Consider the following 23026-nt stretch of genomic DNA (forward strand, 5'->3'; position numbering starts at 1 on the left):
GTTTGGTATGCTTTCCTTTATTGGTCAGAATATTGAGTACAGGAGTTGGGAGGTCATGTTGCGGCTGTACAGGACATTGATTAGGCCACTGTTGGAATATTGTGTGCCATTCTGGTCTCCTTCCTATCGGAAAGATGTTGTGAAACTTGAAAGGGTTCAGAAAAGATTACAAGGATGGTGTCAGGGTTTGAGGATTTGAGCTATAGGGAGAAGCTGAACAGGCTGGGGCTGATTTCCCTGGAGAGTCAGAGGCTGAGGGGTGACCTTATAGAGGTTTACAAAATTATGAGGGGCATGGATAAGATAAATAGACAAAGTCTTTTCCCCATGGTGGGGGAGTCCAGAACTAGAGGGGATAGGTTTAGGGTGAGAGGGGAAAGATATAAAAGAGACCCAAGGGGCAACTTTTTCACGCAGAGGGTGGTACGTGTATGGAATGAGCTGCCAGAGGATGTGATGGAGGCTGGTACAATTGCAACATTTAAGAGGCATTTGGATGGGTATATGAATAGGAAGGGTTTGGAGGGATATGGGCCGGGTCCTGACAAGTGGAACTAGATTGGGTTGGGATATCTGGTCGGCATGGACAGGTTAGACCGAAGGGTCTGTTTCCATGCTATACATCTCTATGACTCTATGACATCTGGTGAGCACATCATTGCTACATTTCTACAGCAAGAAAGAAATTCCCCAGGTTGCTGGCACTCAGTGGACTGTTGGATACGTGTACTTGCTGTCCCAGGCAGTATGGGACCCCATGATATCAGTCATTAATGGCTTAATCAAAAAGACAGCTTTGAAGGAGGGAAACTGGATCAAAGATTAAAGTGCACCAATACCATCTGTATCACAATGGCTCTTGGCATGCAAGTATCTGCCAAATCCATAATGAAATGGCAATAGTACCGGAGAACCAGTCCTGTATAGTGTTTGCCAGATTTGTGTACAAACTTGCCATTGATGCTGAGTAATGGCATACAAAGCGACAGGGGACAAGGGACCTGATCCCATTTCACAAGTACCTTCCTTACAATAGAACATAGAATATTACAGTGCAATACAAGCCCTTTGGCACTTGATGTTGCGCTGACCAGTGGAATCTAACCTACACTATTCCATTTTCATCCATATATTTATCCAATGACCATTTAAATGCCCTTAATGTTGGCGAGTCTACTACTATTGCAGGCAGGGAATTCCACGCCCCTACTATCCCCGGAGTAAAGAAACTACCTCTCGACATCTGTCCTACATCTAATCACCCCTCAATTTAAAGCTATGTCCCCTTGTGCTAGCCATTACCATCCAAGGAAAAAGGTTCTCACTGTCCATCCTATCTAAACCTCTGATTATCTTAAATGTTCAATTAAGTCACCTCTCAAACACCTTCTCTCAAATGAAAACAACCTCAAGTCCCTCAGCCTAAGACCTTCCCTCCATATCAGGTAACATCCTAGTAATCTCCTCTGAAACTCTTGCCAAAGCTTCTGCATCCTTTCTATAATGCAGTGACCAGAACTGTACACAATATACCATGTGCGGCCTCACTAGAGTTTTGTCAAGCTGCAGCATGACCTCGACGCTCTGAAACTCAATCCCTCTACCAATATAAACTAATACACTGTATGCCCTCTTAATAATCCTAACCACCTGGGTGGATCTATGTACATTGACACAGAGATTGCTCTGCTCATCTACACTACCAAGAATTTGGTACTAAGTTTCCTATTTCCTACGATTGTTCTACACTCTTTAAACTTAATAGCATAGTTATTAGTAATTTTTAAAAGTATGTTTTCTCTAAACTCACAGGTTTGAAGTTCTCTGATCCTCAAAGCCAGCTGACTGGATGAAGGCAGTAGATCACGTGGTGCCCACGACCCATTCGACCACCTTGGAAGGCGGCCAGGGCAGCTGGAGGCAGCCTACATGAGCCTACTCGAACACTCAACACTGGAGACCCCCTCCCCAGGGGTGCATATTCAGCCCCCTACTGTACTCACTGAATACCCATGACTGCGTCGCCAAATACCACACTAATGCCATTTACAAGTTAGCTGATGACACCACCAAAGTCGGTCGAATCTCAGATGGCGACGATACAGACTACAGATGGGAGGTAGAAGACCTGGAAAAATAGGGCACTGAGAACAACCTAGCTTTCAGTGCTGGCATAACCAAGGAACTCATTATTGACTTTCGGCGGAATGTTACTTATATCCCCCTACACATTAACAGCATAGAGGTAGAACAGGTGGAGTGTGTCAAGCTCCTGGGAGTGGTCATCCACAACAAGTTTTCTTGGTCTCTTCATGTGGGCGCACTGATTACAAAGGCTCAATAATGTTGCTTCTTCCTCAGGTAGCTGAGGAAATTTGGCATGATGGTGAATACTCTTGTCAACTTTTATAGGTGCGCCATCAAGAGCATTCTGCCTGGATGTATCACTACCTGGTATGGCAACTGTACGATTCGGAGACGGTTAGAGAGAGTGGTGAACTCGGCCCGGACGATCACAAAGGCCAACCTCCCATCTATAGAATCCATCTACCAGGCCTGCTGTCAAGGAAAGGCCACCAGCATTCTTAAAGATCCATCCCATCCTGGCAATATTTTTCTACAACCTCTACCATCAGGGAATAGGTACAGAAGCCTGAACACCTGCACAGCTGGTTTCTTAACAGTTTCTACCATTGTGTTGTTAGAATACTGAATGGACACACAAACTCTTAACATTCACCTGTATCCGTGTTTTTGATTTTGCTGCTGTTTACCTATTATTTACTTACCTATGCTACTTAACTCTGTGATCTGCCTGTATTGCTTGCAAGACAAAGTTTTTCACTATGCCTCGGTACACATGACAATAAATTCAATTCAATTACTTTTGCAAGTGATCTCCAATGAAGCCACACTCTCTTGTAACCTGCATGAATTAGGTGGAGTGAGAAGAGGCAAGATCTGGATATGGCAACTTTCAGGAGAGAAAGGCAATTTAGGATCAAGCCTCAGGCATTTACTGTCTGCCCGAATTTGGCCTATAAGACCAGTCTAGAGATCCGTTAAAGGTCATTGGTGTGCCTCATGTTAAGCTAGAAGGTTGGAAGGCCCTAGAAATGTGACAATTAAAATGTTTATTTGGCCCTCCTACAAAAGATTCAGAACATTAGAGGAGTTTGTAATGTTTTGGAGGGCTACAAGGGTGCCAAAGCCATTCTTGCTGCATCTTCTCTCTGCTGTACCATTTGCCCAAGATTATCCACCCATTTGGTGAGAGTATGTGCCAGAGAAAAGTAAACTGGCTCTGGATACACTGGGAGGATCAAGCATTGTGATAACTAGTGCGGCACGGTGGGCGGCACGGTGGCACAGTGGTTAGCACTGCTGCCTCACAGCGCCTGTAGACCCGTGTTCAATTCCCGACTCAGGCGACTGACTGTGTGGAGTTTGCACGTTCTCCCCGTGTCTGCGTGGGTTTCCCCCGGGTGCTCCGGTTTCCTCCCACAGTCCAAAGATGTGCGGGTCAGGTGAATTGGCCATGCTAAATTGCCCGTAGTGTTAGGTAAGGGGTAAATGTAGGGGTAGGGGTATGGGTGGGTTGCGCTTCGGCGGGTCGGTGTGGACTTGTTGGGCCGAAGGGCCTGTTTCTACACTGTAAGTCTAATCTAATCTAGTGCATACTCTATCTTTTCTATACTAACAGAATAGAGAAAAGAATTGGAACCCTGTTGTGGTGCAGTGGTACAGTCCCCCACCCCGGACCAAGAGGCACTTGCTTGAGAGGAGTGTAATAACAACTATGAACTAGTTAATTAGAAAAGTAGAGAAAAGACCTCTTGTCTCCTTATACTAAAGCATGGCTGCAAGCAATATAATACTTTTTACAAGTACTAATTTGTACTGAAATTGATGCATAAAGATGGAAATTAGCTAATAACATGAAAAAATGTTCTTACTTTGTGATGACAAGGCAGCCATCGAACTTGCTGCCTTAATTGGAATGCTTTTAGACAGACTCGGCACTGCTGACCAGGCACAAGGAGTTTGCTTTGCTCTTTCACTATTAATAAGGGTAAAGTCAGCACGATGTGGCCTGGTACAGTGTTGGATCTATTTCTTGGAACAGATGAAAAATGTTACATTCACAGGTAAGTGAAATGTGCTGTAGAAAGACACTGGATTTGTACATTTTTAGAATCTGTGTTTACATTCATTAAAACATAAAAGTAATGAAAGCATTATCATAAAATAAACAGAACAAATTTAAAAAAGACTTTTATGAGCCTTACTCATTCTGTGCGTGCATCACGGGGGCAGGAAAACCAGAGATTACTTGACTGACCCAATGAAAGGTTATAGAGTGCTGTTATACTGATGTCCTTTCTCTCAAAAAATTTAAAACCTCTCTGGGAAATGAGCCCACTATTATCTTAAATCACCTCTTGTACAATACTATTCGAGTCAAGCATTGCATCAAAAATCACTACTGCTGGATTTATCTTGTCACCTATCCTTTTTCAGTCCGGGTGCTTCTTTGTACAAAGAGGGTTTTCATTTAAAGGAAATATTCTCCTGATTATGGTCTGGCCCATAAAAGACATTAAGTTATTTTACCTCTAATGGATAAAACTTTAAATGTCATCACCGCTGAAAAAGCACTTACCTGTCCAATTGCAGAAGTAGATCATAGTCATTGGAAACTATTTCTCTGTTCATTAGATCATTGATAACTGCTAATGGCAAAGGCATGCCAGAAACCTGTTGTACTGGTTTCCAACGCTGATTTCTCTTCTAAAAATTAAAAAAAAACACCTATTTCTGCTGTTTAGAAAACCTTGAATGAATGTTTAAGACTGTACATGTCTAAAGCAGTTGGTATTGGAGTGGAAATATGAAATTCCAAAGGAAATAAGTCATTGGTGGGAGTAATTTATGGATTATCCCCTTAAACAAAAAGCTTAGAGTTCGTGATATTAAAATATGAATATTTACCCTCTAAATAACCCAAATCCTATGTCTACAAATATAAACCATACAAAGGGGAAGGAAAAAAAACATATTTCTCTTTGCAGATATTCACTTTAGGGTAAAAAGAAACACTTTTGCAAATATGTCTTAGTTGTTGAAAGCAAAAAGAGCTGTTCAGATAGCTGTCAATCCAATGTTCTGGAGCACAAATATTGTGTCTCAATGCTACAGTTGTCGCTTGGAAGCTTTGCAGGAACTATCAATAAACTCCTTCTGAGGCTTTCGCACTAGACCACCTGAACCACGGCTCCCATACCACACTGCACCCACAAGGAAGATCTTTACAGTAACAGGAAAGCAAAACTGGGAAGCTCCTTTCCTTCAGCAGGCTGGTTACTAACTACTTCAAACAATATTCCAATCAGACACTGTAACCTGATGGTCATGAACCCGGGTAGGAGATCTCTAGTAAATAAGCATTAATTAATTATGTAATTATTTTAATAAAGGCATTTCTTGATAAAGTTCTTCTGTCCACTCAGTGACCTTTATTTAAAAATATCTAATCCAGATATCCACAATGTTTCAACTCAAACACACAAAACTGATATACAAGAGAAAGCTAGCAAGAAATATAAAAGCAGTAGAAGTTTCCAGAAGCTTGCAAAAAAAAAGAAAATAAGTGGCTAAATGAGTATAGATCCCACAGAGTACAAGACTGAAGAATTAATAATGGAAACAAAAAAATGGCAAATGCTTTGAACAAGTGAAACTATGCAAAATATTCCAAGAGTAGTATAAAATCAAGCAGCATAAGGCAGGAAAGAAACTTGAAACAATCACTGTCACAGGTGATGTTAATGGGATTGAAAGCCTGCATCCTAATGTCAAGAAAGTAAATACAGAGATAGTACATGTACTAGATAGAATTTTCCATAGTCCCCTAGATTCTATAAAGATCTCTGCAGATCAAAAAAACCACAAATGTAACACTCCTGTTCAAGAAATGAAGGCGATAGATAATAGGAATCGATAGGCTAGTGAGCTTAATGTCTGTTACTTGGACAATTGCAAGCATCCGTTATTAAAGAGATAGCAGGACAATTATAATGTCATAAGGTAGGGTTAACATGGTTTTGTGAAAGGGCAATTTGAAAACATGCAGTGGGAGGGAGGTATATAAATGGGAACCAGTAGGTGTCGTGTGTTTGGATTTCCAAAAGACAGTCAATAGGGTGTTACATAATAAGTTGACAGCTTATGATATTGGATGATATATTAGCATGGGAGAAGATTTGTTAAGTAATAGAAACAGACTCACAATACTGGGTAATTTTAAGGATTCCTTACAGTACATAGCGGAGGGCTATCAAATTCAGAGCTGAGACCTCAACTATTTATAATATGTATCAAAGTCTTGGATGAAGGGGTCCATCCTGTTGTCACCAAATTTGCTGACAGTGGGAACATATGAAGGAAAGCAACTTGAGGTTGAAACAAATGCAGTGATCAGAAATGGAATAGGTTAAGTGATTAGGCAAAATGAAGAGAAACTTCAGATCAATTTTGGAGACAGGCATCTGTCAGTCCTTGTACATTCATCACACAAGGTTAGCATGTAGGTACAGCAAATAATTAGGATGTCAAATGAAACATTAGGTTTTATTGCAACGGGCTGGACTGTTAAAGTAGAGAAGTTTTGCTACAATTGTACGGAGCAATGGTGAGACCTAGGTCAATGAGCACAATTTTGGCCACCTTATCTAAGGGGAGTGATACTTTCATTGAAAGCAGTTCAGAGAAGGTTCACTAGGCGGATTCTGCTTGAGGAACCACTGAGCAGGTCCATCTCCTAAATACAGATTCTGCCCATGCCACAAAGATCCAAGTTTCCTCTTGAAGGAGGTAGAAAGACCACAACACAAAACTTTTCACTAACTGACACAAAAAAAGATTTAAGCTCAATAAGCCATCTCCATCCTTTCAGATGCTGCACAGTGACCGAGACTAGAGCTCCTCTAGCCTTTTATATATGCCTTGACAGGGTATTTGGCAACTCGTTGACGGTCTTTGACTGTCTGAAAGACTCCAGAACAGGAGATGAGAAATTTCACAAAATTCTATGTCTCTCTGAAACAATTCTTTGTTGAGCACGTGGTTTTATACCACCCAATGAGAATTCACCATTAACAGTGTCCAATTTAATTCCAGGTAGTGACCCGAATAAGTGAATCTTGGGGGTGCTAGAACCCAGAAAAGCAATGATAAAACTGACACAATGGCAGCGTCTGTGCTCAGAGTACAAATGAAGAGAAACTGCTTTCAGAGAACAGGGCAAGTATGATCAGGATGATTATGTTTGAAAATTTGGAAGATTCACCAAATGCAAAATCCTGCATAGAACACCATGCATTAGAACAAAGTCTGAAAAGAATGTAATCTGAAAGATTAATTCAGCCTAAACCCAGAAGCTATTGGAAATTAGCTTTAAATAAAAAAGAAGAGAATTTTTCAAGACCTGTGGCAGCAACTAATAGACCACAAGGAAAAGGATCCTTACACCCATTTTGAAGACATAACCAGGACACTGGGACTCAGACCCGAGACAGATCTAGTACTCTCTCATAAAGCTGAGGCACGAATGATCTCACAGAGAGCAGAATGACCTGCCAGTTCACCATCAGCTACCCCAAGAGTGTGATTGAAACAACCCCAGTGACAAAGGATCCCACATAAACGGGATCTTGATAGGGTAAAACTGCCAAGAAAATGGCACACACAATAGCACTAGGGGTTTTGGATAATGGTCTATTTCTTACCCGATAACTGCGCCACTACCATTCAGTACTCAAGTTGATCTGGAAGAAGCCCAATCAGATTCACCCGAACAACAAGTCAGGGGAAACAACATTTCATTCCACAAGCAAGAACAGCACATAAAATGTCACAATAGCACATTTATTTAAAGATTAAAGAAGACGAAATTAATCTTTACACCGAAGAAGGAAACACATACCAGGCACCAATCATGATCATGCTCTGGCAGGGAAGGGCACAAGGTCGTTGAGAACCCTGCTTGATTTTGAAGACGTGCTACAGGAGGTTTAGTTGGGAGTGAATATACAAGTAAATGAACAGAAATGCAAACTTCAATGATGTAGAAGAATAAATACATATTGGGGGAGGACAGTGCAGTATAAGGTACATGGTAATATAGTAATATGGTAGCTGATAACATCAAAGGAAATGACACCAGGTACATGTCATTTAATAGAATTTACACTATATTAGTCATGTAGGGTTTCTAGATTAGTGGTGCTGGAAGAGCACAGCAGTTCAAGCAGCATCCCAGGAGCAGTAAAATCGACGTTTCGGACAAAAGCCCTTCATCATGAATACAGGCAGAGAGCATGAAGGGTGGAGAGATAAGTGAGAGGAGGGTGGGGGTCAATTTTACTGCTCCTCGGATGCTGCCTGGACTGCTGTGCACTTCCAGCACCACTAATCCAGAATCTGGTTTCCAGCTTCTGCAGTCATTGTTTTTACCATGCAGGGTTTGTCCCTTCTCTACATATAAATGCATATAATTCAATAAACAGTTTTGGTTACCCAAACCTTCTCCATGCTAATCCCCAAGCATACTTAATTACAACAATTATCATTAGTTAAGTTATTGTTACTACTACTTTTGCATCGTCTTTACTCCATACTTATGAATAACAATTAAATTACTGTTACAGAAAGCACCTAGAATTACCTCTCGATAAGTGAACTCATGCTTAGGATGGTTCAGGCATGGAAAACACTCCTGACAAAGGTGAAAATCAGGACATCTTAAACACCTTTTGGAAGATTAACAAAAAAAATGCTTGTATCAATTTGTTAAATATTAACCTTGCATTGCACATAACCAATGTGCAATTGGTTAATCTGTACTTCAGTTTAATTAACATTAGAAAAATTAAGATCATAAAACCATAAAAAGAAGGAACAGTATGACGCTCAATTGTTTTACACACTTCAACCTCTTCCAAAATAATCTACTGCGTGTTACAACTTGGATCAGCACGGTAGCTTAGTGGTTAGCACTGGTGCCTCACAGCGCCAGCGACCCGGGTTTGTTTCCATTCTCAGGTGACTGTCTGTGTGGAGTTTGCACATTCTCCCGTGTCTGCATGGGTTTCCTCTGGGTGCTCCGGTTTTCTTCCACAGTCGTAAAGATGTGCAGGTAGTCAGGGGTAAATACAGGGGAGGGGAATGGGTGGGTTACTCTTCATAGGCTTGGTGAGGACTTATTGGGCCGTAGGACCTGTTTCCACATTGTAGAGATTCTAATTCGCCCCTCAAGCCTGCTCCATCTTTCAACAGGATCTTGGCTGATCTGACACTCTGGATATCTACTTTCCCGATAACCCTAGATTCTCCTACTGATCAAGAATCTATCACAGCCGTAAATATACACAAGACTCTTCTCCTTCCGTAACGAGGAGTTCCAAATGCTTTCAATTCTCAAAGAAGAAATTCTTAGTCATTTTAGTTTTAAACTGGCACCCCTTTATCCTGACTCTGCTTTCTTGTCCGAAATCCTACAGAGGGGAAGCATCCTCTCAGCATTTACCCTGTCAAGCCCCTTAAGAAGCCTATCTATTTCACCAAGATCACCTCTCATTCTTCTAAATTCCAATAAGTAGAATCCCAGACTGTTTAATCTTTGTATATAAGACAACCCCTACATCCCAGAAATCAATCTAGCAAACTTCTTTGAATTGCCTGAATAGTATCTTTCCTTAAATAAGAGGACCAAAAATGCTCACTGTGCTCCAGACAGGGTCTCATCAGCACTTTGTAGTTGCAGTTAGACTTCCCTAATCTTATATTCCAACTAGATTCAAATAAGGGCCAACACTCCATTAAGCCTTCCTGATTACTATTTTTTACTCATTCATAGGACGAGGGCATCACTGGCAAGGCCAACATTTATTGATCATCCTTAGTTGCCCAGAGAGTACTCAAGAGTCAACCAAATTGCTCTGGGTTTGGAGTCATATGTAGGCCAGAGCAGGTAATATGGCAGTTTCCTTCCCTAAATGACAGTAGTGAACCAGATGGGTTTTTCTGACAATCAACAATGGTTTCCATGGTCATCGTCAGACTCTTAATTCTAGAATTTTTATTAAATTCAAATTCCACTATCTGCCAATGTGATTCAAACCTGAATCCCCAGAACATTACCTGAGTCTCTGGATTAACATTTTAGTGAATAATACCAGTAGGCCATCAGCTCCCAATGCTGTATCTATGTACTAGTTTTCTGAGTTTCATGCACAAGTATCTCGCACCAACTCCCTAGACTATTTGTGTTGCAGACTTTCTCCATTTCAGTAATATTCTGGTCTTTTGTTTTCCCTTCCATAATGATTATACTCCATTTGCCAACATTTTGCCCACTTACTTTACCTATCAACATCTCTGTAAGCTGTTTGCATCTTTCTTTTCCACCTATATTTGTGACATCTGCAAATTTGACTTTAGTACATTTGCTCCCTTCTTAGAGGTCAATAATATATATATTGTAAACAGTTGAGGTCCATCACTGATCCCACTTGTACCCTACTGGTTACTAGTCGCCAACCTGAAGAACTCCTCATCCCCATTCACTCTTTCCTGTCCATTAGCCAATTCTCTGCATTTTGCATTTTTAAATTGTCTAGTTTTTTTTGTTCCCCCTCGCTGTATAGTACTTCATGGTTGTTCCCTGCCCAATCCCTTTCTTCCAACTATTTTCCTAAGATGAGAATGCTTCTTGGATTACAAACATAAGAACAAGGAACAGGAGCAGACTGTTTGACTTCCTGAATCTGCTCCATCATTTAGTGAGATTGTGGCTGATGATGCAATCTTAAAATACACATTCCTGCCACTTCTCCTTATAACCTTTTACCTCTTTTGATCAACAATAATCTATTCACCTAAGTCTTAAAAATATCCAAGAATACCTCCAACGCATTTCCATAAACTACTCAAAGAGAAAAACAGTAGTTTCATTTCCATTTTAATTGGGTGATCACTTATTTTGAAACGGTGACTTCTATTTTTAGATTTCCCCAAAAAGAGGGAACATCATCTTCATATCCATTCTGTCATGACCATAGGATCATATGTTTAATCAACTTACCTCTTAATCTTTTAACTCCAGTGGATATCAGTCTAGCTCATTTGTTCATCTTAAACGCTTCAATTAGATTATGCCACATTCTTTTATAGTCTGGGACATATAGGCTTGATTTATGAAACAAGTTCTAATTAGTTAATAATAATTAATAATAATTGCAGTGTCAAAATGGATGATCTCAGACTTTCCTACGTTGAATTACATTTATTTTAGTTTTGCCTATTCACTTAATCTATTAATGTCCGTCTGATGATTGGAGATGGCATAGTTGGGTGAGCTTTATTTTGGGCTCTTTTTGTGGATTCTTGCCTAAAATTTTAGGGATTTCTAAATGGGAAATTGTTTTGCACCCTAAAATGTATGTTCAAGAGCTTAAACTTCTGATCTGATCTGAAATCCAATTGCCCCTTCTGTACTCTCCTTGATCTAAGTCTCGATGTGGAGGTACCAGTCTTGGAGTGGCGTGGACAAGGTCAGAAGTCACATGGCATCAGATTATAATCCAATTGGATTATTTGAAATCACAAGCTTTCAGAGCACTGCCCTTTCATAAGCGAGGAAAAACACACAGGCACAGAATTTACAGGTGAATTTATCAATGGGTAGAGGGATCAAAAGATCATACAAATGATGTGAGTGGTGTGTTGAATATTGATAGCTCTGTCACTGACACCTTGCATTATTTTGCTGGGGATTGAGAACAGACTGATGGTACAGTAAATTGGTTGGGTTGGATTTATCCTGCTTTGTGTAGATGTGATATAACTGGACAGTTTTCCACATTGCTGAATTGATTCAATTGCTGTGGTTGTACTTGAACAGCCTGGTTCAGGGCACAGCTAATTCTGGAGTGCAATCAGTATGATTGTCAGAATGTTTACAAGGCTGATAATCTTTGAGTTAAAAATCACACAACACCAGGATACACCAGGGAAGCCACCTGATGAAGGAGCGGTGCTCCGAAAACTAGTGCTTCCAATTAAACCTGTTGGACCATAACCTTGTGTTGTGTGATTTTGAACTTTGTACACCCCAGCCCAACAACGGCATCTCCAAATCATGATAACCTTTGAAGTTGTTCTTTGATATCATATGGAGTGAATCAAATTGGTTGAAAACTTGCATCCATGTCATAAAGGACCTCAAGACAAGGCCAATATAAATCATTATAGTTAAAAAGCTTTGTCTTTTTCATTGACGTGCTGGGTTCTCTCATTGTTTAATTGTTTGCATGTATCTAGTGCCCTTGTTCTTCTAGGTGACAAGGATGTTTTGTTTGAAACGTGCTGTCAGAGGAGCATTGAGTTACTGCAGTGCTTCATATAGATGGTACACACTGATGCCACAGTTCATCAGTCATAGAGTAAATGTTCAAGGTGGTTGGCTGCAAGGCATTTCAACATCCATCACCGGAAAATTTGTTTCTAACTACAGTTTTGCATACCTTCATGACAGTAATCTATCAGGTCAACATATAATCTCCTCTGCTCTAATGAAAAGAACCCAAGTTTTCTTCATTTAGGTTTCATCACACTAGAGAGCATTTAATGAGATCTGTACTGTGAATGTTAAAGATAACATATATAAGATGCAGCAAGTGGTGTAGATGCTCTAATCAAAATAGCAAACCGCTATATGTTAGAGTTTTGTTAACTTGAAATAGAAATCAACTTACCTATAGCATTTGCCCTGAATTGGACAAACCTGGCAGTTGTTGCATGGAATACCAAGGTGTTTGTCAAGTCTTTCTCTTTCCGCAGCCAAAAGTTTTGTGGAGTTTCTAAATTCTTCTTGCAAGAGAGAAAGTGGTGCAAACTCATTTCTGCAGAGAGGACATTTGGCAATGGTTTCACTCTCAGTCTTTACCTGATGTTCTGCCCAAATTTTCATGCATTTGATATGGACATTGTTTCCACAGCTATACCTGTACAAAGAAAACAAATTGTCACCATAGTTGTCTGCATAATCAACTATTAAACATTATGAAGGCGATTATTAACAGGACATTCACAAAAATGTACACTATAAATATGCTCACTACAATATTTACATTTGGCTTTTCTTTTTATATTTTTTAATTAGCTGATAAGATGATGTCAATATATTATTTCCAGAAACACTGCTTCAGCAATCAAAAGTGGGATTTTAATGCCTATGTTGGTGCAAATGTTAAACAAAGGTTGTAATAAGGTATATTAAACGTGGAAAGATGAATACAGCAGTTTAACCATCACTAACAAACAGCCACTATCTAAATCGTTGACGTCATTCTGTTTCAAAAAAAAGGGAAAATATGAAATTAATACTTGTAACTCCATGAAAATCATATAGCAAACAAATTCAAAGGCATTTTGAGAAGACATTTTTCATTAAAGGAGCAAAAGTTTAAAAGAAAATTTAAAAATCAAGCATAAATGGCCTATATTGTCTTATTCATCTTTGTAATGTTTTACATAAAAATAATAAACATGATCTAGACAAAGGTGACAAGATAAAAGATATACTTGTAATTTTAAAGTTATATGCTGTTCAAAAGTACTATCTGTGTAGTACTCAGACACTGCTATTACAGCTCACTAATAAGCATTGTAACTACAATAGTGCCATCTTATGGGTGCCACTGATTACTGCTAGCATACTCTAATCTTTACTGTTTAGTGGGTGGGTGGTGGGTGTGTGTGTGTGTGAGAGAGATGCTGGGGGGCTTGAATTATGTGTTCTTCTGCTGAGAATCTATGTAAAACAGTTGATGTGCAATCCATCATTTAGATATTTGCTCTCAACTTGTAATATTTTTATCCCACTCTTTCCACAGAATTTTAAACTTGAATACTTAGTGACATCAGCAAGGATCAAAACATAGAATCCCTAAAGTGTGGAAATAGGCCATTTGCTGTCAAGTTCACACTGACCCTCCGAAGAACATCACACCCAGACCTACCCTCTGTACCCTATCCCCGTAACCCTGCAACTCCTATGGCCAATCCACCTAATTTACACACCCCTGGACACGATAGGCAATTTCTGGATTAGTGGTGCTGGAAGAGCACAGCAGTTCAGGCAGCATCCAACGAGCAGCAAAATCGACGTTTCGGGCAAAAGCCGTTCATCAGGAAGGGCTTTTCATCACGATAGGCAATTTGCCATGGCCAATTCACCCAACCATCTTTGGACAAATTGCAGAATACTAACTATGTTTTAAAAAAACTGGAGGAGATTATACAAATAAGCAAGTTGGGGTTAGACTTTTAAAAATTGTAAGTTGCAAGAGAAAGGAAAGACTACAGGACATAGACAATTTCAACTTTGTCCCTTAAAAATATCAATATAAATAACAAATTAATGAAATTAGCAACTCCTAGATAAAGCAGTCCATATTCAAATGAAACAAGATCTGGACCAATATTCATGTTTGGGCTGACAAGCAGCAAAAACATACACATACCAAGTAATGACTGTCTCCAATAACACATGATCTGTTGCCTCTTGACATTCAGTGGTGTTTCCATCACTGAATTTCCCCACTACCAACATCCTTGGGGTTACTATTGATAAGAAACTCAACTGAACTCACCTCATAAATACAGTAGCTACAAGAGCAATTCAGAGGGCAGAAACACTGCAGCAAGTAACTCACCACCTGACTCGAACAAAGACTTTCCATCTTCTACAGGTCAGGAGTGTGAAGAAATACTCTCCATATGCCTGACCACATCCAAAGAATCTACTCCTCCACCACTGATGCTCAGGAGCAGCAATGTGTACGATCTACAAGAGGCACTGCAGGAATTCATCATAGATCCTTGGACAGCATCTTCCCCTGCAAGCCACTCACCATCCTGACTTGGAAATTTATTACTCTTCCTTCACTGTAGCTGACTCAAAATCATGGAATTCACTCCCGAAGAGCATTGTGGGTCAACCCACAGCATATAGACTACAGCAATTCAAGAAAGCAGCTCATAACCACCTTCTAAAGGGCAATTGGGGATGAGAAATAAATGCTGGCCATTCAGCAATGCCTACTTCCCACAAATGAATTTTAAAAAACTAAACACTGATAACTGTGATATCAGTTTTGCATTATGCATTTCACTACCCACATTCCACGATGATACTATATTATTTTAATTGTAGGGTATCACACACCAAACTTTAACACACAAAAGTGGCAAGGCAACTCCTGAGTAAGTAAAGCCACATTCTTCAGTGGTAACTATCTGTAAATTAACATATTTGAATCTCCTATTTACTTTAGAGGCATGCAAAGTGAGGTTGTGAAGCAGCAACAGAACATAATAAATTTTAGTTCCACACTCCCAAAAACCACCATTGTAAAGTACAGAAAGCAAAAGATTCATAAACTCCTTAAAATTTTTAAAATAAACCAATTTGAGAATTTAAAGTCACATGAAATTGATTATTCTTATTTTAAACTCTGCTCAACCATGATTAGTCAAATAAGCAAGAATATTCTTTATCACTTTTTCCAAGTACACAGTACTGTATATGATATCAAAATATGAAGAATATCAACTCATGTCCTCTGTCAAATCACACCTGAAATAGAAGCTGTTAAAATTTTTAGATATACCCATGGTGACCAAACAATATTTTGCAAGCTTTTTTGAAGTTTTGTTTTCCCTTCCTTATTCTATTCCTCTGTTTTAGAATGCAATCTAAAATACAAGCAGCGCATGTCTAACCTGCAATATGTTACAGGTTCTTTCTTTTTCAATAGTTCTTCTTGACAAATGGGACAGACATCTTCTGGATCAATTTCCTTCTGACATACAGCACCAACTATTTCTTCATCCTTTTGCTTTTTTTTATATTTGTTCAGGAGTGGCTGTGGTGCCTGTTCTGTATGAAGACTGTTCAACAATATTTCGATTTCTCGGTCCACAAGGCCAAGTTGGAAAGCATCTGAAAGGAGAACAGACCCAAAAAGGGCATACTCACTCCAACACATATGAAACTATCTTAAAATTGTAATTATTTTTAAAGCAGCATTTCATAATTAGACCTTATACATACAATTCTAAAATCAATGCAATACATCTACATTGTCTGATCACCATTTTATGTTATGACAAGGCATAAATCCACAGTTAAATAATAAATAGAATCAATTATTAAAACAGCTGATTCTCCTTTCAATTATTCTTCCTAGTGACTTATGCTGAAGAACTGTCCTACAGGTCCTGGTTGTTTCCTTGTATCTCACTTAAATTACAATTTTTCACATGTGAAGTTGATATTGAGTGGTAGCAAGCTATTCAATGATACATTACGCCTTGACAGAACCTGATGCTGTCCTTGAAAAATAATTATTCAAACCCACTTCTGAGCAGAATGATAATATTAATTTGTTAATTTTACCTTCCTAACCCAATTATTGTACTCAATTGTTCCATTTTCAGTAAGGAGACTAGCTTAGTCCTGAAACTTATCATTTGTTTAGCTCAGCTACATAATGCAATTACTGAAGGAACAAATAGGGAACCTGTATCATTTATTAAACTCCTTTTCATTTGTATTATTTTATAAATTGCATTAAAAATGGAATACCACCGAGTAGTTTTCAATAAACCAAACCAAAGCAATTTGCAACACTAAGGGCTTAATTCAGGAGATCATAAAGGAATTATCACAGTGCAATTAAAGTTGTACTTTTCTTTTATAGTTAGTAAAGTGCGGAACAGAAGAGGGAAAATTTTCCAGTCAAATGGAGACACATTCTAGATGCAAATGCTAGAGTATAGTATTGAGTCATTTTCTGTGGTGTGTTGTCAGTTCAGTGAGTGTTGTGGAATGACTAGAAAAGCCCAAAATAAAGCCTTTTAACATGAATTCCTTCTTTCCCAACAGTGTACAGTTTTCAGACTGAGTCTGCTCCAGCCAGTGACTAAGGGAAGTACAAGTGGGAGGAGCCTCCTCAACAGAAACTGAGGTGCTCTGATCAGTTACATTGGAGACCTCTAGCCATGGTAATCAAGGTACTATCGTTATTAAAATCTTCAATCTATAACTGAAGAACTGAATTATCAAACTTACATTCATGACCACGTGGTAGTTTAAACTTCTTTAACAAAATCCTGTTTGAAAACAAAACAAGTTAAAATAAATCCAAAAATACCAAAATATCAATTAAAGTAATGAGAGTCACTATATTAAAGTTGTTTTCTATTTTCTTGTATTTTGAAAACATCTCTGGGGAATGATTTCAGGTGTTCAAAGCAATCTAATACATTTTTCACCTGGCCACTATTCATGTGGGAGTCTCAATAGTGAATGCTGGCACCTAACTACAATGGGCAATTCAGGTAGTTCTGCTATTACACAGTAGTTGTATTCCTGTGTGACCCCCATGCTACACAAAAATTACGCGACACAAATCACATTTAAAGTGTCGGTGAGGCAATCACGCTATATCCAACACATGCTTAAAAGTTTGTGGTTTAGAAACAACATTCCCTATTTGTCAATCACATTACAATGAATTTGCATTGATGAAATGTGTGCGATAGCAAAACAACCTGTACTTGCTCTGTGTGTGGGGGCCCTCTTGTAGTACAGTGGTAAGTCTCTATCCTGAGACTGGGAAGCTCGGGTTCAAGTCCCACCTGATCCAGACACGTGTAATAACATCTCTGAAAGGAGTCGATTAGAAAAAACAGGTTACCTTTTTTCCCCCCCCAAGTTGTTCAATTAGGAACAGAAACCATGGCTAATTTAGCTTTTTTAAACCCCTGGGCACTGTGAGTAACCAAAGCATCCAATTCCTATCTCAGTTAAGGTCAGTCATCTGAACAAAAAGAGAAGAAAACACATCTGGACGTAAGAAATAGGAACGTGAATAGACCATACGGTCTTTTAGTCTGCTTCACCATTCAATGTGATCTTGGCTGACCTTCTCTCTTAACTTCACTTTTCTACCCATTCCTCATATCCCTTGACTTTGAGTGAATAAAAATGTCTAAATCAATTTTAAATATCCTCAATGCTGGAGCATGCACACACCCTGGGTTTGATAATTCCAAAGATTCATGACCTTCTGAATGAAGGGATTATTGGCTATTGAACTATTCACTGGATAAATTTGCAGAATTGGAGCAATATTTTCTCACACTTGATCATGTCTTCATTAATATACTAATTATGCTTTGACAGCTTAGGTTTGTGAAAATAGAATTGCAAAGGGAGTGCTGTTAATACTTCCCTTCCACTGAATTGTCATTATGATCTGATTACTTAAGATATTTGATATGCTACCTACTTGTACAAAATAAATTCATTACAAATTAGCCCCCTTAACAGCAGTGATTCAGATAACATCAGCTGCATGACTAATGGCCTCTCTTTGGGAAAGAACATTGTTTGACATCCTTTCCTTTTCTAAATGCAGATTGGGAGGTGCCTATGCTGGGAAAGTTCAGTACTGGCCAAATACATATCAGTATGCAATTAGTGCTGAATTTTCCTGGCTCTGAGACTTTTCAATTAACATCCACAAAGTGAAAAATATGCTGATCAGCCACTTGTATTGCTGACATCTGCTGAGCAGGTCCCCAATGAGAGGAAGGTCCAAATTGGCAGATCCTCTCCTGGTGAAACACAGTACATCAGTTTCTTTTGAAAGCACTTCAGCCTTCCATTTTGTTTTTAATTACAATGCAAATGTTTGGAATTTATGCAATTCTTTAAATAATATAATTTCAAATAAATATATATTCCTGAAGACACAGTGAGAACAAATTGTGCTCCCTCAGCATACTGAATTCCCCTAGAACATGAACACAATTTTTGGCTCTCTTACCACTTCCAGTAAAACTTAGAATTAAAGAAAGATATAGTTTCAATTCAATAAAACAAACTCCAGAACAATGCCAACATCTTTGTCAATTTTTCCCCAGTTAAGACAAAAGCAAATATGAGCTACAGACATACTTCTCCTTTTTATATTGTCACAGGATGGTTGAATGCTTGCATTTTCAAGTTAGAGCTGACATGCTTAAAACATTTGAAGATTAATTTGGGTGAATTTAAGACAGTAATTAAATTCTTGTGTGGCCATAATTGTGTAAGTAATTTCTTTCACCTTTCAATAGTCAAAATTAACTGCAATTTTCCTCAAAACACCAGTCGCATAGCTATTAAGAGCTGTGCTCTTTTGAAGATGCTATGGGCAAATCAATTTACCATTGTACTGAAGACTATTAAAAGCTATGTTCCTAACAGAGCTAAAACCATTATATAAATTACAGCCAGCAGCTTAATCTACTATTTGCAGAAAACTCCAAGTAGCAGTGCTACTAATACAGTACAGCACTTTTTAAAAAGATATTTTAGAAAACTGTCAATCAAAAACCATGCAAGAAAATGAATTCACCAGCAGATGTGCTTGCAGAGGTCCTTCTCTTTGAGAAACGTGGAACAGTTGCAGGTGTGAATGTTTCCTATATTCACCTTCCAGGAAATAGAAATAATTGAGATTAATGTAATCTAAATGTCTATACATATTCAGCATCATGTCTGTTCACATACAGGTTTCACAAGTTCAGACGTTTTTCTCTTTTGTTTCTATAAGTGGAAATGTCATTGTTACTGTCACCTGACGTTTATTGCACCATGTTCAAGCTCAAAGAAGAATCTGAGAATTATTTTTACATGAAGAAAAATATATTATTATCTAATTAAAACATGATTTATTCCCTTTTATACGTTCAGTTGCCAGATTAGTGTCTTGATCATTTTTTCATTTATATACACAATGTTTCCCAAAATTTGGCAGTTTTTATAAACTTCAGACTTTGAAAATAGAACATAGAAACCTATAGCACAAAAACAGGCCCTTTGACCCTGCATTCAACATCAACCATGATGCCATTCTAAACTGATCTCATCTGTCCCACTGATCACTTATTTTATTTAACCTAGTAGGATGAGACAATCACTCTCACTTGCAGTAGTTGAGGTGAATAATGCAAGTGAATTTGAGGGGATGCTTGATAATTACATGGTACCAGAAGAAATAAAGAGACTTGCCAATTAGATGAAATGAAGTAAGCTAAGAGGAGGCTCGTCTGAGGTATGAATGAGGGGTTGTATTTGTGCTCTAAAATTCTGTTTAATTCTTTCCAATTCTTTCTCTACTGTCATTCCTGAGTCCTTGCAAATTCAAGGTCATTAATTCATCCATATTTATGAAATACAAAGAACAAACATGTTGAAGTACTCCAAAACAATAAAAAATATCTTCCACTTAAATTCACTCAGGGTGAAGAGTGATACTCAGTTTTAACTAAAACAAAATTCTTCACCAGCTGACAGCACAGGTGGGCTTTCTTAATTAAATCTGTCTGATATTTATTCCATCAATTGCATTTGATTGGTTGCCCTTATCCGAATCATTTCAACAAGTAACCAGCATTGCAAAAGCAATGGCAAACAATCACCACTGTCAGAAGGGATGGCAAATCTAAGGAGCTGAGCGGAGCTGAAAATCACTACATAATCTGTGTTAGTAGGTGAAATTTCAATATTAAGGATCATAGAGGGACTGAATGAGAATGCATTAAAGTTAGTGTTGCAAGTGTTTGCCACATTTTCTGTGCAGCATACAGCAGACCTGTAATAATCACAGGAATGGCATGCTTCAAATTTGCTGCAATAAAGACATTGGCAACAGAAAGGGTGATAGTTCTATGGTGTGATATTTGGCACACTACAGACCACTACAACCAGGAATAAAATTCAGTCCCATACATTGTAACAAGAGAACTATGAAAATTCAGATCATTAGTTTGATATGAGATTTATTTGCTCTCTATACCTCTAAGCAAGTGTAAATTAAGTTCACCTTGTGAACTGTAAATCTGAGTTTACTTTATCTTCTGGACATCTCATCTCTGTGAAAAGCACAGCTCACAATTTAAGGAATAGGAATAGAATGTGCCAGTTAGTCAACATTAGAAATGTGCTTGCAAAGACAATGTATAAAACTGCACCTTGAGAAAGAATTTTGTGTTATTGGTACTGGTAAACATGGAAATCAAATATTACTTCGTTTCACTTTCCTGTTTTTTCATATAAGCCAATGAAAACAACAAATGACCATCTAAAATATAAAAGCTGAGAAATACTGAGAACTTTCAGCAGTAAAAGATTTGATAAGGAACCATTTCCAAATAATAAAATCTGAAGTCTTATTAAATTTTGTATACTTACTTTAAAATATTTAGATATACCTTCTTCTTTAAGAAGAAAACCAACTGGACCCAATTCTCTCAGAATGTATATTGTGGTGTTGAGTGCCTGATCCTGATGCCAGCTAACTAAATCAGTTGCAGCTCTTCTCAGTTGAACTGCTCGTGCCATGTTGAGAAGGTTCAGGAAACCTCAAATGTCTGAAGAACAACAAATAAAGTGAACTAATACACAACAGTCTAATAACGTCTATGAATTCTTCTCAACTTACAACAAAGACTAATCAGAATAGTTTACTTAACTGCATTGATCAAATTGTAATGGTTACTCCTTGAGTGGTGCCATAAGATTACAGTTTTCTACAGTTACATTTTGGGAGTTCAAAGTTGTCAATCACTCCAAAAGTCTTACTTTTATTTCCATTCTGTCTTACATGTACATGCAGATTAGCGTAAAGTTAGGGTATGGATCAGTGGTGCTGGAAGAGCACAGCAGTTCAGGCAGCATCCAAAGTACAGCGAAATCGGCGTTTTGGGCAAAAGCCCTTCATCAGGAATAAAGGTAGTGAGCCTGAAGCGTGGAGAGATAAGCATAGAGGAGGCATGCTAACATAAATCATTGGTCTATTTTGTAAGCATTCCCATATGCCTTTGCAATTTTCCCCTTAGTCAAAAAAAAACTTCAGGAGAAAGTGAGGACTGCAGAGTAGAGAGTGTAGCGCTGGAAAATTGCAGTTAATTTTCGGGCATAAGCCTGACATCGGGAATTAGCATAGGCTTTGGAGCAAATAGCCTGTTCAGTTTCTAGGCTATTTTTCCCAGATTAGGTAACATTATAATTCTTTATTTTTATAGTTTGAATTTATATTTCTTGCAGGTTGCACATATTATTATAAAATTGGAAAATCAATGATATGTCAAATTTATGGAATCCAAAGTGATTCTCAAGATTATTGACAATGCATTTATTTAAACAGGTAAGATTAAACATAACTTTCAAAGCTTAGCCTTGATTAAAAGCTAGTTAAACAATTATCTGATATGTACTGCTTTATGGTTAGTAGTTTCAACTTTATACTTTTCCAGATGTCACAGGAAGAATTGTATCTTCCAAGGGCAGCCAGGTTTGGGAGTTTGTATCCTCCCATTTATCTCTCCGCCCCCTCAGCTCACAGCCTCATTCCTGATGAAAAGATTCCTGTTGAAGGGCTTATGCTTTAAACATCAATTCTCCTGCTTTTTGGATGCTGGCTGATCTGCTGTGCTTTTTCAGCACTACGTTATGGACAACAGAGGCCGAGGCCTGATAACAAATCATGAGCTGCTTTGTTTTGTAATAAGTTGAACATTTAGAATAGCAGCTGCAATTAGGTTTATTCAATTCGATTTGTGCAAATTATTTTTGCTTAAAGTACAAAATTAAATGAGAATCTATCACACTTCTCAAATCAGGGCTTTAAACTACAGTATACAACTTATAATTGTCCAAAATATTTTTATCCTTATATTCTATGAAGGCCTCATGCCTTTCTCTTTAAAACTGCAACCGTCTCATTGGACTCAGTATTCTAACAGCAGCATGTGGGATAGTGCTCAATAACGACCAAGATCAGTGAGTGGCGAAAATAGCCTCTTTACTGAACATCTGCTGGAGCAGTTTGAAACGCGATGGCATCCA

The 23026-nt window shown here is 38.4% G+C and overlaps 1 protein-coding gene across 1 annotated transcript in view; it reads right to left on the reverse strand.

The window, feature by feature from the left end:
- Positions 1-21520, reverse strand: part of zswim2 (zinc finger, SWIM-type containing 2) — a 32068-nt gene extending 10548 nt beyond the window's left edge. Inside the window, exons 1-8 of the mRNA XM_060828123.1 lie at positions 21371-21520; positions 19533-19609; positions 17198-17238; positions 15847-16066; positions 12816-13064; positions 8726-8810; positions 4664-4791; positions 3957-4116 (exon numbers count right to left, since the gene is read on the reverse strand). Of these exons, the coding sequence (XP_060684106.1) occupies positions 3957-4116; positions 4664-4791; positions 8726-8810; positions 12816-13064; positions 15847-16066; positions 17198-17238; positions 19533-19609; positions 21371-21520 (1110 nt within the window). The remainder of the gene's footprint in view (positions 1-3956; positions 4117-4663; positions 4792-8725; positions 8811-12815; positions 13065-15846; positions 16067-17197; positions 17239-19532; positions 19610-21370) is intronic.
- Positions 21521-23026: the final 1506 nt, after the last annotated feature.

This window comes from Hemiscyllium ocellatum, chromosome 7 (genome assembly GCF_020745735.1).
Source record: "Hemiscyllium ocellatum isolate sHemOce1 chromosome 7, sHemOce1.pat.X.cur, whole genome shotgun sequence".
Classification (NCBI taxonomy): Eukaryota; Metazoa; Chordata; class Chondrichthyes; order Orectolobiformes; family Hemiscylliidae; genus Hemiscyllium; species Hemiscyllium ocellatum.